Source organism: Montipora capricornis, chromosome 9 (genome assembly GCF_036669925.1).
Source record: "Montipora capricornis isolate CH-2021 chromosome 9, ASM3666992v2, whole genome shotgun sequence".
Lineage (NCBI taxonomy): Eukaryota > Metazoa > Cnidaria > Anthozoa > Scleractinia > Acroporidae > Montipora > Montipora capricornis.
Genome location: NC_090891.1, coordinates 48,280,459 through 48,296,905, shown reverse-complemented (window position 1 = coordinate 48,296,905; position 16,447 = coordinate 48,280,459). Strand labels below are relative to the sequence as shown.

Genomic DNA, 16,447 nt, shown 5'->3' with positions numbered 1-16,447 from the left:
ATTAACATCGCAAATACATGTAATTTATTATTATTCTTTTCCTTCAATTTTTTGGCTAAAAATTTGCCCTATGTTTAAAGGGGTTAATGAAGCAAAGAACTCATACATGTACTTCATCCTCTTTAAAATTCACCATTTGGGATTGTTGTGCTAATCAAATGGTTAATGGCAGTGGAAAATTGCTCTCCAAATTTAATCATCTTTCTGTTTTTAATAGGTACATATCCCAATCATTGGACCAGGATTTGCTTGACAGCATTCATTTGTTTAGCTCCTTTTTTTACACTAAGCTGTCAACTAGAGTTCAGTTTGGAGAAACCTTTGTCTTGCCAGGGTAACTACATGTAGTTATTGTCTTCTTTGCACTTAGATTTAAACACTTAAAGCTGTGAAAGAAGTGTTTTGTAATGTGCGGTGTTAGAAATCAAATGAAGAAACGATCCTCGCACTTGCTGGACGATTTAAGTAATTGTCTCATTGAACCTGACAAATTTTCAGGTTCAATGAGGCAATTACTTAAATTGTTCAGCAAGTGCGAGGATTGTTTCTTCGTTTGATTTCTAACACCGCACATCACAAAACACTTCTTTCATTCATTCATTTCACGGGAAACAAATTGACCTGCTCTCAACTGTGTGGCTTCATAGCTCAATTGGTAGAGCATTGCACCGGCATCGCAGAGTTCGTGGGTTCGAATCCCGCTTAAGTCACGTGAAAATTTTACAGGTTGAATGACAGAGACAATTACTTAAATTGTCCAGCAAGTGCGAGGATTGTTTCTTCATTTCGCTTTTGTATTGTTGGTAAGCTGGCTCATCTTAATGATATACACTTTATGTACCTTATGTGGTTGGTTTTCTGCAAAGTACTTTAATTAAGACAATAGTTATTATTACATGTTTCTCCTACATGCTGATGGTCTTTAATAATTATTTGTCTTTCTGTGCATCTGTCAAAGTCCTGATGCAAGATATGTCGAGGCATCCAAGTTTACAAGGAAAGTGGATATTTTCAAAAAGAAGTTTATTTTCATTCCAGTATGTAGAAGGTATTAAAAAGTTCATGATAATTATCGTTATCGCTTCTTTTATTTCTATCTCTGTGTTTTTTTTGGTATTATGCTGCAATAATGATTTTATTAACTATTTTTCTCTGCAAACACCATTGTCAATATAAATAGTGCCGCTGTTTATTTTGTTTTCAGTGGGCATTGGTTCCTATCTCTGATATATAATCTTCCAACGGTCACAAGCAGAAGAAGAAAGGGTGATGGCTATACTGTGTAAGCTTTAGCAGAAACATTGCCTTTAAGCCTTTCTAAAAATAGAAAATGTATGCTTAAGTCATCTAATGATGTTTGATCTAAAATGCATCGAGGGCTTCGTGTTGTAGTAATAACTTTGTTGAATGGTGAAGTTGAGGATTTTGACTAATTCTTGCTGGAAAAAGACACCAACTGACGAGAAAATTAATATTACAGTGGAATCTTCTTTTTAGAGTTCCAATTCTGATGATTGACTCCATTGTTTATGGCTCAGATAGAAAGAACTTTACGCAAGTTGTTCTCCCTCCTCACGAGAACAGGACGCAAACCTTATCAGAAGGTATGCACTATACTTTCTTCCTTTTTTTAACACCAGACACCTCCTGCAGTACAGCACCCTGTATCATTTGTTTGTTTTTAGTTTTATAGAACGTGAGTGGACGGCTAAAATGAATGAATGTCCAAGTCCCACTCCACACTTTACTTCCAAGACTATGCCTGTCCTCTATCCCAAGGTGTTTCAATCTCTCGCCTTCTTCTTAAGGATTGTCACTTGAAGTTGCATTTTTTAGCGCCATAATTAATGCTTAAGTATCTAAATATAGATGGCAAACACTATCATGTACTGACGCTCACTGAAGTATTGAAAAATTGGATAGTATTACTATGGTGGTGAATGTTTGGTTATACAGCATGTCCTTTTGTCATTTACTGCGAAGAATTTGGAATTAATTTTATTAGCAGAATATAATCCAACTATAGATATCTGGTGCATTAAATTAATATATAAAACGTATTGGTAGTTCTAAAAAGAATAATTCCTTTCTACTCAAATCAGTTAAAGCAACCCAATAAACACTGTCAGACTGAAATTTCAGAGGTGTGGGAAACATTAATTTCATCCCAAGGAGAGACCTTGGCTGAATTATCTTTTGCCTTATTGCGTTTTGTTGCAATAAAATTAAAACATGTTGATATCCATTATATTAAAATCCTGTCTAGGGACCACTGTAGTAATGATGGTAATATTTTAAAAGACAAATGGATAGATAAGAGCATTCTTGAACCCTTATAGGTACCTCAGCAAGAAAACGGGTATGATTGCGGAGTATTTGTTATGCTGTTCTTTGAAGAATTCTCAAGGCGAAAGGTTAGGATAAGGTTATAAACATTTTAAAACCATTATAACGTTAATGGAAAGGATATAATAGAATCAGACAGTTTAAAACTCCCAGGTGTAACTATTGATAGTGAACTCAGTTTTAATAAGCATGTGAGTGATGTTTGCATTAAAGCCAGTCAGCGAATAGGGGTGATTATCAGGTTAAGGAATCTCATACCAACTGAGGCCAAATTGCAACTTTATAAGGTAGCCATCCTCCCTCACTTAAAGTATTACCATTTAAATTTGGCACTCGTAGACTGGAGAGAGTGCAGGAGCGGGGATTGCGTGCAGTTTTTAAGAACAAGATGTCTACCTACTAATAGGTGCGAAAAAAGCCAAGCTACCATCCTTACTTCATAGGATATATGTTTAATGTATAAAGTAAAATTTAGTTTGTGCTCGCGGACAATTTGTAATTTGTTCATGACTAACAGTCATTCCTATTATTTACGTCAAAGGGATTTCTATCTACCTAGTTTTAGCACTGTCAAGTACGGAAAACATTCGATAAGATATTTAGGCCCTAGACTCTGGAGCAAGCTATGAAGTAAAGACAGATCGATTGCCACTCTCAGCCATTTTAAGACAATGATACGTGGACGTGATCTAAGTAACATCACAGAAGGATGCAGTGGGTGTTACTTACGTAACTCGCGACTTCGTTATAGTTTTAATAGTATTTGTATTCTCAGAGACATGGTAACGTATTGTTTCTATTAGTTAGCGATTTCAGTTAGGTGTCCCCTATTAGCAAAGGATATTCTCCCCTGCTAGACTTCATTTGACATGTTAATAAAGTCATTATTATTGTTATTATTAATTTCCATCTCAGCTGAGCAAGACAATGATTCTTTGCTTGTTTTTCTCTCTTTTAGTTTCCAGTAAGTGAGCTTCTTTCGGGCAATATTCTCCAGTGGTATAACCAAGCTTCAGCATTTCATTTGAGACAAAGAGTCACAGACATCCTTTTAGTTACAGGAGCTAGAATTTGAGATTTTACAACTACTCGTATTGTCATCTTATGTTCAGTTACTATGACACATGGAAAGAATGATTAAGTTGAAATCTATTATTTTCCATACCATAACAGTGGTGAACGCATTAAACAAGAGGCTTTATCATTCGATAGATTTGCCCCCTCCCCCCCCCCCCCATTTTCATTGGCTGGGAGCCCACCACGTGACCTGCAAATAACTGCCAATAATGGTCTGCTCATGCGTAATACCGTCTAAATCCGTTTTTGCTGCAAATAAATAGTCTGCTCATGCCCAATAGTAACCACGCTCTTGTGGTCGCACTTGTGTGAAATAAATTATTTAACTGAGAAGGAAACCAATTGATTTCTGCCAGCAGCGCGCGCTTACCGCTTCCATCAAAAAATTGAAAACAAAGTCGGTGATCGAATGATAAAACAGTTATTGAACTCGGTTTAATATTTAATATCTATGTACAACAACCAAAACTAATCTTAACCTGACCCTAATTTTTCTCTAGGCTTGAGTTACACTGGATGCAAAAACGGATTTTCACATATAGCAAATGTGGAGCAAATGCATGGCAAATGCTACGTTTGTGCACGTTTGCTTAGATTTGCTGAAAAGCAAAGATCACATTTGCCACAGTTTTTCCACCCATGGCAACGCTCGTAAATGCCACATTTGTTTTAAATTTGCTGTTGTGAGTAAAAGTACGGATAACATGGTATTTTTTGTGACATTTGGAGGGGTAGTAAACATGATGTTAAAACTAAAATTTTGCAAGTACTTTTCCTGAAGTTGTAAATTTGATCAAACTTTCATCATTGCACCTTTTTACAAGGTGAGTAAAAGCGAGCAAATATTAGTTTTTGTACCCGTTTGCTCGGAGCAGCAAATGTGTTCAAATATGAATTTTTGCAGAGATTGCTAAGAATAGCAAATGTGGCCAAACGTGTAGTTTTGCAGGGTTTTGCTCAGGAAAGGAAATGTGTTCAAGGATGTATTTTTGTAGAAATTTGCTAGGGATATTAAATGTAACCAAAATACGACTTTCTTCACATAATTGCTTTGCATACCAAATGCAGTCAAAGAACCAGGTTTTCATGCTTGTTTACGATAGGAAATTTGACTATTTGCTCGGGTAGCCCTGTGATCAAAAAATAAAATTATGTTTTTGCTCACTGTAGCAAATGTGATAACAATATCATTTTTGCCCCTTTTCCTCCATGCCGAAGGGACACACCCCAGTGCTGCTTTGCCTGAGCTCTGTTTACTGGGCAACTATAAAACACATCAAATTATTGGGCTAACATGGCTATGGGCAAAGGCTCATAGCCGCTTTTATTCAAACATCAAATTTCCTTAACAATCTTTCATAAGGAGTTTGGCCCAGTAAAGGTGTGGGCACTAAAAACGCCAAAAGCATATGGTCACATATGCTGCCCCATCCCAGGCAAGAGCAGCACAACAAAATTGATACCATAAAATCTAAAAATCAAAGGTAAAAAAAAAAATTGAGGAAAGATGGCACCACAGAAAAATGCACATAATGCTGAAGAGAAACTAGTATGGCAACCACCGCCCATGCCAATGGAAGCCACCTGGTTAACGGGACCGTCGCCTATGCTAACTTAACCTATCAGAAATAAACACTACTCAATCTGCCTGGAGAGGCAGCTGCCCATGCTAACTGCACTCATCATGATAACAATAAAGATTCAGTTAAACAAACAAACCAGGCTTAATAATACAGCCCTACCTCCAAGGATCAACATGGCAGGACAGTCGCCCATGCTAACTGAAACCACCATGCCTCCTCAGATAGGCATTATACCAAAGTAAACAAACAATAGGTATTGCCCACTAGGCCAAATACTGCACATAAGGGGCAACAAGGTGGGACAGCTGCCCATGCTAACTTAACCCACCCTGCTGCCCTAGGAGTTAAAACACTATGTAACTTGCCTATGCTAACCCGAGAACCCTGAAGGAACCCAGTGAAGCAGTGAAACTTAATCCTAGACCCTTAGGCAACAGGGCTTGGTACCCTTATACAACGTTGGAAAGCGTTTGATTTCCAACGACCTAGAGCCCGTATTTGGGCATCAGACAGACCTCGCTCGTAACGTTAGAGGCAAGATAAGTGGGATACCTGAGATGGTCGTAGACTCTGGTTGTACGAGGACCCTAGTACATGAAAGATTTATGGTTGACAAAGATTCCTTTACAGGAGACGAGATTACAGTCCTAACTGCATCTGGAGAACGCCTCATAGTCCCTTTAGCTTGGGTTCAGTCTGAAAGCGATCAGGGTGAACATCTAGAATTAGTGGGAGTTTTGAGTAAACTACCCGTTGATTGCCTGCTCGGCAGATCGTCTTTCGGGCAAACACTTTCTAGAGACGATGTTCTTACTGTGGGAGAACAATGTTTCGGTGGACAGCTCCAAAGGTGTTGAAGCCTTTGTGCTAACGAGGCGACAAAAGGCGCTTGAAGAGGCCCAGCAGAGAGCCGATAGTTTGGTTGACCGCGAAAATGCACTCGCATTTAAAAATCTGTCGAAAAGGGAGTCTAAAAATAATGGTCTTAATGAAGGCGACTTGCGAATACTTTTCGGGGACAAAGACATAGGTGAGGAAGCGTGTGAGAACTCGGTTGAGCTCTCGGATAGTGACTCAGATGGGGATACACGTGCGGATCATTTACCCCTCAATATTCTCGATAGAAATAAAAAACAGTTAATAAAAGACCAGAATTCAGATGTGACCCTCTTAAAAGCGCGTAATGGAGCTACTTACAGGGAACCCATGGAAACGGACGGTTTCTTTCTCAAGGGAGGGTGACTCATGCACCGCAGGTTCAACAAAAGCGTACACAATGGAGTCAGGTTTGTTGATCGAACTGTAATCCCTGAATCTTACAGAAACGAAATTCTCCGTATTGGTCATACTATACCCCTTTCAGGACACTTGGGCACCTCAAAAACGTTAAGTCGCATAGGGACCCATTTTTATTGGCCTGGTCTCGCCTTCGACATTCGTAAATACTGTGCCACCTGCCCACAATGTCAGTTAGTGGCCAGGAAGTTGAAGTCAAATAGGACCCCTCGAACCCCGTAGCGTTCGTGACCGAACCTTTCAGAAAGATTGCAATCGACATTGTAGGAGAATTGCCACGGTCCAGCACTGGCTATAAATATATTCTTACAATTGTAGACTATGCTACTTGTTATCCTGAGGCCATTCCCTTGAGGAATGTTAGTTCCAAAACCGTCGCGGATGCACTTGTCCAATATTTCTGTAGAATAAGAATTCTCCAAGAGTTAGTATCTGACCAGGGATCCAATTTTGTGGGCCGTCTTATGACACAACTATCTAAGCAATTAGGCATTACAAAGATCAAAAAATCGGTTTATCACCCTGAAGGAAACGGTTTGGTTGAGAGATTTAATGGCACGCTCAAGGCGATGTTAAAGAAATTTGCGCAAGAGCGGGTACAAAGCTGGGATAAGCTCCTTCCTTATTTGCTGTTTGCATATAGGGACGTTCCAGGTGAATCCACAGGGTACTCCCCTTTCGAGTTGCTTTTTGGACGTACAGTAAGAGGTCCCCTCTCAGTAATCAAGGAGTCGTGGCTTGGGAAGGAAATTAAATCTGGCAGGAACCTTGTGAGTCATGTTCTTGAAATTCGCAGGAGAATGGCAATGATGCAGCGTCTGGTACAAGATCGTATGAAGAGAGTGCAAGGTACTCAGAAACGATTGCATGACGTTCATAGTTCCACACGTAGTTTAAAAGTCGGTGACAAGGCATTGGTTCTGCTTCTTACTACAGGGATTAAGTTGGAAGTGCATTGGCAGGGCCCATTTAAAGTGACGAAGGTTTTCAATGATGGTTTGCACTATGAGATCGACACCGGTAAGTCCCACAAACAACACCGAGTCTATCACATTAATCTATTAAGTAAATGGCAGAGTAGGGACGAGACGGCTTCCTACATAATGTCAGAATCTTTCGAAACCTCTTTACCACATGAAAAATGCATATCCCCATTTTGCAGAAATGAAACTTGGGAGGATGTTATCATTTCGGATGCTTTAACCAAGGACCAGAAAGATCAGGTGAAGGACCTTTTACGAAAATACGCAGATGTCTTTTCTGGTAACCCCAGTGTCACTAGCGTAGCGACACATCGGATTGACACGGGCGACTCTGCACCAATACGTTGTTCTCCCTATAAGGTACCTCAGAAACTTGAAGAAGTCGTAAACAACGAAATAGAAAACATGTTAAAAATGGGTATCATTCGCCCCTCAGCCAGCCCCTGGGCCTTCCCGGTCGTTGTCGTCCCCAAACCTGATGGTACCATACGACTTTGCGTCGATTATAGAAAACTTAACAGTATTACTAAAATGGATGCCTATCCGGTCCCATCTACGGACCGCATGATTGAGAAAATAGCCTTGGCAACGTGCATCACCACCCTTGACCTCACTAAGGGATACTGGCAGATTCCTCTAGATAAATCGACAATCGAAAAAAGGATTATATGAATTTCTGGTCATGCCTTTTGAGATGAAGACTGCCGGGGCCACTTTCCAACGAATGATGTCAGATGTCGTTTTAAAAGGGTTTAATTTTGCAGGAGCCTACATTGATGATCTTGAAGTAGACACACACACTTCCTTTTCACAACATTTAGTGGAACTTGGCCAGGTTCTGCAACGATTGCAAGAGTGCAGCCTATGCGCGCGCCCTTCTAAATGTAAAATTGCTATGGAAAATATAGATTTTGTGGGTCATCGTGTTGGAAGAGACAAGATTGAACCACGTTTGGCTTTGGTTAAGTCGATAAAAGAGTTCCCTAGACCTGAAACCAAATGACAGATTAGATCATTCCTTGGACTTGTCGGCTACTACCGCAAGTTCATTCCCAATTTCTCTCAGAGGGCCGCTACTCTAACAGATCTAACACGAGGTAAGGGACCAACTAGAATTGAGTGGCTACAGACACACGAGCAAAAACCCCCAGTCTCACGACCGCCACATTGGGACGAACCTTCTACTTTGCAAGTAGACGCGTCCAACAGAGGCTTGGGAGCTATTTTGAGCCAGTTAAGTAAAGACGGAGAAGAGCTTCCAGTGGCTTTTGCTAGTAGAAGGCTCCAGCTAAGAGAGGAAAAGCTGTCCACAACGGAGAAAGAATGCTTAGGGATTGTTTGGGCTGTTGAGCTGTTCAGATATTATTTGTTTGGTAAAAAATTTAAGCTACAAACAGATCACAATCCTTTAGTTTGGTTAGGGCAGGTGCGTAACAAGAACAAAAAATTACTTCGCTGGAGTCTCACCCTTCAAGAGTATGATATGCAGCTCGAGCATAAAATTGGCAAGACCCACGGCAACGTGGACGCCCTTAGCAGAGTTTAGGGCTCAAATTTTGTATCGGGCTGTTACTATTCTATTTTTTTTTTCTCCTTTGTTACTCTCCCCCAAAAAATAGACTTGTTAGGGGGGGAGGTGTCACAAAATTCCTTTTTCTTTAGTTCTTTATTTCGTTAGTTCATAGTTTATTCCGCTCGTGTTAATTACTTAGCGTTAATTTCGTATCGTGGTCTACCGCAATTAGTACATTAGAGAATAGTTTGTCAGTCTATTTGTTCTTTTAAGTCTCCATTGTGGAGATGCAGCTTTTGTAACTATGGGCTCGTTAGGGTCGTGTTTTAACAATAGGTTTGTCAATAAGTGTTGATGTGGAGTGCATTGTTATGTAAAGATATAAATGTAAGTAGCGTGTTGTAAAGGCGGGTGGAAAAAGGTCAGTTGACCAGAAGACTGCTAGGAGGAGGAAAGCCGGAGAGAAGCCAAAGTGGAAAGGTGAAAGTTTAAAGAAAGTGGAAAAGAGAAACACTGCCAAGAGTCATTGGTGGGAGCCGACCGCGAAATTCCCTGACAAAACTCCTTTGTCGGCGGTGGCAAATATATTTATAGTGGACGTTTTTGGAGGAAAAGGTTGGTTTGCTGGAAGAGGTAGTAGATGGTTGCAGGATTAGCCGGTTGGACTAACAAGAACCTTGAGAAGGCACGAAGGCTGACGAAGAACTGAACTTATTGTCTGTAAATATTAAAGGAAAGTATTTAGTTCATTTTGTATTGTCGTTTAAGTATATATTAGCATTAAGTAAATCTAAGTAAGATTAGTTAATTTAGAGATAGTAACTGTCATAACTGTTTTACTTGTAGTTAACTTTTATCTATAATTAAAGTCGTACGCGTTTACTAAAAATTTATGCTGTGTTGCGAGTTTGTGGGAAGGGGTGTGAAATACGTTGTTTTACCCTAGGGGATCGCGAATCGTCACAGCGTGACAGTAAGTTCCTAATTATGATGTACAGGTATTTAAATCCTAAATTAATTTGAATTAGTTACATTGTTTAGTTCGGAGCATTGATAATATAAGGTATATCAAATGCCTCTGTCAATTATTAGTCATTTCTTTAAATTGTTGAAATTATTTTGCCTTTCAATAGATGTAGTACTTTGGAAATGTAACCTGCAGAAGCGGTTTCATTTTGCCTCAAATACTAATACAACAATTCATTTGGATGAATGCACATTTTGAATCCCAAAAGCATAAAAAAATATCCCCTACGGCAGTAAACTTGGCAATGTTACAGCCAACGGAGAAGTTAAGGCTGAGTTCAGATACCAAACATTTGATTGGGAATTAATAAAAACTTAGGCTGACCTTAGGACAACATAATAACTGCCATATGATACGTCACAAGTATATGCACAGTATACTTCCATATAAGAAAAAATTCAGTATCTAAATCGAACCTGCCTGAAAGTTGAAATAGCAGCTAGGAGAATGACTCAGCCATTTCACATTGATTCATATGCTACATTGTATTTTCATGTAATTGATTTAAGTTATTAGGTTTGGTATCTGAACTGCGCCCAATACTATTATCAAACAACTTACACTAATGATGCACCAACCACAAACTGTGGTAAAAATTTTGTTAAGCATTGTTTGAAAGCAAGTTCCTATAGTATTGTACTTGAATCTAAGTTATTCAATAACGTTTATCTACAGAACCAGTTGGAAAATAAACTTCTCAGTATGCTTTATCAAATTAACTGCATGTTTAGACCTACTTTACAAGTCACATCGAACCATATAAGGCACGCCATCCGCCAGTTCAAATGGAGAATACTACAAATTAATTAAAATTCTATAACAAATTAACTGCATGATTACACCTACTGAGTGCCACCAGCCAGGTCAGATGGAAAATACTAAAACTAGTATACTATCATCATCATCATCATCATCATTGAACTTTATGAGGCGCGCCACCCGCCAGTTCAGATGGAAAATACTACAAATTAGTATACTATGACAAATTAACTACATGGTTAAAAGGCAATTTTACTGCCACGCAAGTAAAATGTAGTTAATGGATCGTGACAATACTATCTGTAACCCTTTGATGGCGGCTCTGTTTTCAATGTAGCGTTTGTGCCGTCCAGTTGCCAAGGTCAGCAAACACTGAGGATTTATTGTATTTTTGCTTCGAACTTCGCAGCTTTGTTGTCTCTAGCAGGCTAGTACAATCCACGGCATTGGCGCTTTTTTCAAAGCTCTATTCACGGCTAAGAGTTGGCACGTGTAACACTAAGTTCTCTCGCAGTACAGCTCTTCCAACTGGCTATGCCAGCAGACATTAATTTGTCTAACTATAAAAGGAAGCATCACTTATGTTCTGTTGTTCAGTGCAGTTAGCTCTCAATATATTAGTGTGGTTACGATTTGGTTTTTTACAATGGCTCACCGCCCTCGCCGTTCCCAGCACGCGAACCGTCCGTCCGCTCGGGGAGAAGATTTCACTGCGCTGACAAGTGAAGTCTTAAAACTCCGTCTCCAAGCTCTCAATCTTCCCATCGTGGGCTCCCGAGGCCAGCTTCTCGCCCGTCTCAAACGTGCCTTGCCGGGAAAGGCGACCACACCACCGAACCCACAGAAAAGGCGCACAACTACGGTCAAAACACGCCAGTTAGGGCAACCCAAGAGTAAGTGCGCAACGAATTGAACAGATGGAGAACCTGAAACCCGTCCAGCCAGCCCGGTCGACAAAGACGAGGACAGCGCCCTCTCAGACAACGCCTCGTTTTCTTCTATCGAGGAGATGATTGAGTCCGGTCCAGAGCCAGTTGCTTTCGGCTTGCATCCCACCACCGTGTTCAGCCCAGATCAACGTTCCGCCATCGAGGATCTTGTGTCCGTGTCGAGCTTTGTCGTCATTTCAAACTTCGTCCGCCGCACACCTTCCGTCCTCACCCAACCAGAACTGTTGCACTCCTGGTATGGCCTCTCCTCTGGGACTTTCAAGGCCATTAGACAAGTCTTTGGAGGACAAAATCCTCAGGGGTGAGTACATTGATTTTGCGTTACTTTTGCCCGACAACTTGTATCAGTCCCAGACCCCTGAAATCCAGTTGCGCCTGGTCGATTCATCCTCAGGCCCCATGGGTTCTCCGGTCACCATGGTGCGAAAGAAAAAACCTGTCATTGACACATTCCAGAAGTGGCTGGATGCATATATGGCCTACATGATAGTCCTTGTGTCTGCCTATCCAAGTAGGGCACTCGAGCTCATAAAGTACCAGCAAATAATTAGCAGAGCGGTCACTAAATTTAAAGGTCTGGCCTGGTTATCATACGACCAGCAATTCCGTCGCCGAGCGATAAGGTTGACCTCGAGCTATGGACGGTGACTTTCGCGGGCCTAGCTAAGCCCCATTGCAACGTTTGCTCGAGCCCCTACCATGCTGAGGATGTCTGCCCTTCTGCTGACCTCAACAGGAGACCGCGGCGACCCCAAACCGTGTGCTTCGATTTCAACAAGCCTTCCGGTTGCCAACGCCGTAACTGCAGCTACCCGCATGTATGCCGCCGCTGCCATTCCCCCAACCACGCTGTCCAAGACTGCCCCCAGCAACAGCCCAACAACGCCAGCAAGTCCACTAAACCCAGTGAGCGTGGCAAGAAATAAAGTGGAGCAGCAACGACGCAATCAGAGGTCATTGGTATCCTCACTGATTGACATTTATCGCTTAGAATTAGAATTAATGCATCACCCTGATTGCAACTTCGTTAGTAATCTACTTAGTACGCTTAAGGAGGTCGCTTGCATTGGCTATTCAGGGCCGTGTTCATCCCGGGTCTCCCCTAACCTAATTTCTGCGGCGCAGCACCCTGATGTAGTCTCTTTTAACCTCCACAAGGAGATAGCTCTGGGACGGGTAGTGGGACCCTACCCATCCCCCCCTTACCTAAGTTTCAATGTCACCCGTAGATCCCTGAGCCTCGTAGATTTACAATCACTAATCGGAACTCTTCAATTTGCATGCTAAGTGGTGGTGCCGGGCAGGACCTTTCTACAGCGGACGATTAATTTGACCAGGGGGGGTCCCCAGTCGTTTTCACCACATAAGGCTCAATAAGGAATTTTTTAAGGACCTGGCCATGTGGAAAGTTTTTATCTCAAACTGGAACGGGCGCTCCTTCTTTCTCGAGTCTGCTCACACCCCGGCGCAGCATCTTGAGCTCTACACTGACGCTGCGGGCTCAATAGGATTTCGGGGCTATTTTCAAGGAAAGTGGTTTCAAGGTCGTTGGCCTCCCCACCTGAGCTTGAGTTAACAATGCGGAATTAGTATTGAATGGCAAGAACTCTTTCCCATTGTAGTCGCTTGCTCCGTGTGGCACCCCTTTCTCACAGGGAAGCGCCTTCAATTCTGGTGTGACAATCTCTCGGTGGTCGCTATCATAAATTCAGGGCGCACTAAGACACCCAGCATTATGGATTTGGTTCGCCAACTTGTGCTTCTCTCTATGCAGCATAATTTTGTAGTGCGTGCCCGTCATGTCCCTGGGGTTTCAAACAAGATCGCTGACACCCTCTCCCGCTTTCAGATGCAGAGCTTCCGGTCTCTTGCCCCCCACGCCGACCAGAGTCCTTGTATCATCCTGCCTTCGCTCATGACCCTCTGAGGGAGGAAGTCCTAAGGTTCTTGGGGCCTGGCCGCGACCACCAATCGGGCCTACAGCTCTGGGGAACGTCGATTTTTACAATTTTGCCTGATGAACCGTCTCCTCACCCCAGACGGGGATGTATTACCTGCCTCTGAAGGGACACTGATTTACTTTGCCTCTTACCTTGCTAGAACAGTGGGTCATAGCACGATTAAACTTTATTTAGCCGCGGTTCGTAATCTTTATATTACAGCTGCACGGGTACAATGATCCCCTTGAGGGTAAGCTTCTTCTCCGTAAGGTCCTGCGTGGGCTCCTTCGCCACCAGGGCAACCAGCGCATCCGTCGCTTGCCAGTGACACTGCAGATTCTCCTTGCCATTCGTCCCATTCTGCACGCATGGCTTAGACACCGGAACTTTTCTATGATTTGGGCTGCTTTCAACTTAGCCTTTTTCGCGTTTCTCCGTTGCAGCGAGTTTATATACAGTGGGGTTTACAAATTTCGCCCATCTTTAGATCTCTCTACCGATTGCATAACCTTTCATCCTAACCTGGCACGCCCACAGCGCATAACAGTGTACCTAAAATCGTCCAAGACTGACATTTCTAGGGAAGGGCATTCTCTCACTGTAGCTCGCACCTTGTCACCCCTTTGCGCCGTTGTAGCCATGGAAGAATATTTTCTCTTAGCTAGGCAGCAACCGGGACATTTATTTTATTTCCAGTCAGGTCATTACCTTACCCGTAGTGTGGTGTCCTACCTCCTTCGGGATAGTACAAGGGTCGCCGGCTTTCCCTATCGGAGCCTAAAAGGCCATAGCTTTCGTATCGGCGCGGCCTCGGTTCCCGCAGCTGCTGGCTTAGGTCGCTGGTCCTCGGACTGTTACCAACTGTACATAAGAACTCCTCAATCTACGTTAGAGTCCGTCGCTCCCAGGATGGCGGCCGTTTCTGGACGCTTCTCACCAGTCTAGTTTCTCGTCATATTTTTCCAGTTTTGTCTTTGGGCTTGGGGGAATGCATTGCCTCGCATGCATCGGTGGCGGTCTGCGCAGCGACCTCCCCCAAACTTGTTGGCTGCGTTGCCTTTTGAATATCGCCTGCTAACCGATACTCTTGTCCGATCCAGCACGTGCTGTTTTGCATTCAGCTCGTAGTGCTGGGGAGATAAGTGAGGTTCCTTTGTCACACAATCGCCGGAAGTCGCACAGGCTAACCTAACGCAAGGCAGTGCTCCCCCATTAACGCCAAACGGAGTCAATGTTTGATCATAACTAGTAGTTAGCACACAAACATAAGGAACAGAGACATTAACCTACTTTAAAAATTACATCGAACTGTATGAGGCGTGCCACCCGCCAGTTCAGATGGAAAATACTACAAATTAGTATACTATGACAAATTAACTGCATGGTTAGACCTACTTTACAAATTACATCGAACTGTATGAGGCGCGCCACCCGCCAGTTCAGATGGAAAATACTACAAATTAGTATACTATGAGAAATTAACTACATGGTTAGACCTACTTTAAAAATGACATCGAACTGTATGAGGTGCGCCACCCACCAGTTCAGATGGAAAATACTACAAATTAGTATACTATGACAAATTAACTGCATCGTTAGACCTACTTTAAAAGTTACAAGGAACTGTATGAGGTGCGCCACCCGCCAGTTCAGATGGAAAATACTACAAATTAGTATACTATGACAAATTAACTGCATGGTTAAACCTACTTTACAAATTACATCGAACTGTATGAGGCGCGCCACCCGCCAGTTCAGATGGAAATTACTACAAATTAGTATACTATGACAAATAAACTGCATGGTTAGAACTACTTTCCAAGTTACATCGAACCGTATGAGGCGTGACACCCGCCAGTTCAGATGGAAAATACTACAGGTTTGTATACTATAACAAATTAAGTGCATGGAATTGAGTGGTACACCCATCTTTCAATCATTGATGCCACATGCAGATACGTCTATTAGAAAAATATCACTTAAACTCATGTTACTGCTTATGTTTGATGTATTGAGTATTGAAAGATCACTGACAATTTTCTTAGACTTAAAGGATTGTGAAACCTTTCTTGATTTTAGTCAAAAATTATTGAGAAACGATTCCTATATTAGCACAGGTATTCACTAATTGTTGCCCTGAACATTCGACTCTGCCATAATTATCGGATGCCTAAAACAATTCACCTGACCCCAGTTCATGTCAAAAGATTAATTTCATACAGTGTATCCAGAGTAACAATGACACTACTCTACCCAAGTATTGACATAAAGACATTAATTTACAATTGCATCACAATTTGCAATCAGTGGACTGTCTGTTTCTTGCACCTAATGAAACTCCATTCAGCACTTCATCTTGTGGTTGAGGTAGGCCCTGGAAAATATTCACACCAGTCAATCAATCAATCAATCAATCAATGCATAAGCTACATGTACATTTCAATGAATTATGTAACACACCACTTTGCCACTCATAAGCAATCCTCCGGTGTAAGTGAAACTGAATAATGAAGCTAAAGGAATTGCAAACTGGAAGCCTGTGACAACCTCCCACAAGTGTCCACCTTTCCAAATTGACCATTTTGTGCATGTAATAAAATCAATAATAGTTACTGAGATTTAGTTTCTCATGATTTTAAATTGGAATTAATGTTTGTTGGCTACAACTCAAAACAACTTTTGTATTTCATCTATAATTTGCTCTTTTTTCTTGGGTTCCTGGCCACAAGGCACTAAAAGCATGATGTTGTGATATCCAATTAAAGCAGTGGAGCAATCATACAGAAAACTGCTCATTAAAACAAAAGTTTTGATAAAAATTCTCCAGGATGTGTCTAGTCTACATGTAGACTAAGTACTTATCAAATAAAATTTGAGGTTTTATGGGGAGAAATTGAAAATATTGACAATATCAACTCTATCACGTAAATGGTTGGTACAGTATATTTAGATAGCCAGCTCTCAACATGTACA

General features: G+C 41.7%; 1 protein-coding gene, 1 non-coding gene and 1 pseudogene across 5 annotated transcripts in view; all 3 read left to right on the top strand.

Moving 5' to 3' along the window:
- LOC138017064 (uncharacterized) overlaps positions 1 to 3,756 on the top strand; it is a 6,401-nt gene extending 2,645 nt beyond the window's left edge. The window contains exons 5-10 of one of the 4 annotated variants that reach the window (XM_068864270.1): positions 218 to 334; positions 959 to 1,048; positions 1,205 to 1,282; positions 1,498 to 1,604; positions 2,340 to 2,414; positions 3,305 to 3,756. In XM_068864270.1, coding sequence (XP_068720371.1) covers positions 218 to 334; positions 959 to 1,048; positions 1,205 to 1,282; positions 1,498 to 1,604; positions 2,340 to 2,365 — 418 coding nt within the window. In that variant the 3' untranslated portion in view covers positions 2,366 to 2,414; positions 3,305 to 3,756. Of the gene's footprint in view, positions 1 to 217; positions 335 to 958; positions 1,049 to 1,204; positions 1,283 to 1,497; positions 1,605 to 1,685; positions 1,780 to 2,339; positions 2,415 to 3,304 lie in introns of those variants that run through there. The other 3 variants (XM_068864272.1, XM_068864271.1, XM_068864273.1) reach the window with 3 other exon arrangements.
- On the top strand, positions 638 to 710 carry Trnaa-ggc (transfer RNA alanine (anticodon GGC)). Its single transcript has one exon. It is a non-coding gene; the product is annotated as a tRNA-Ala (tRNA).
- A 9,795-nt stretch (positions 3,757 to 13,551) lies between the features above and the next one.
- Positions 13,552 to 14,419, top strand: LOC138017700 (uncharacterized; annotated as a pseudogene).
- The last annotated feature ends 2,028 nt before the right edge of the window (positions 14,420 to 16,447 follow it).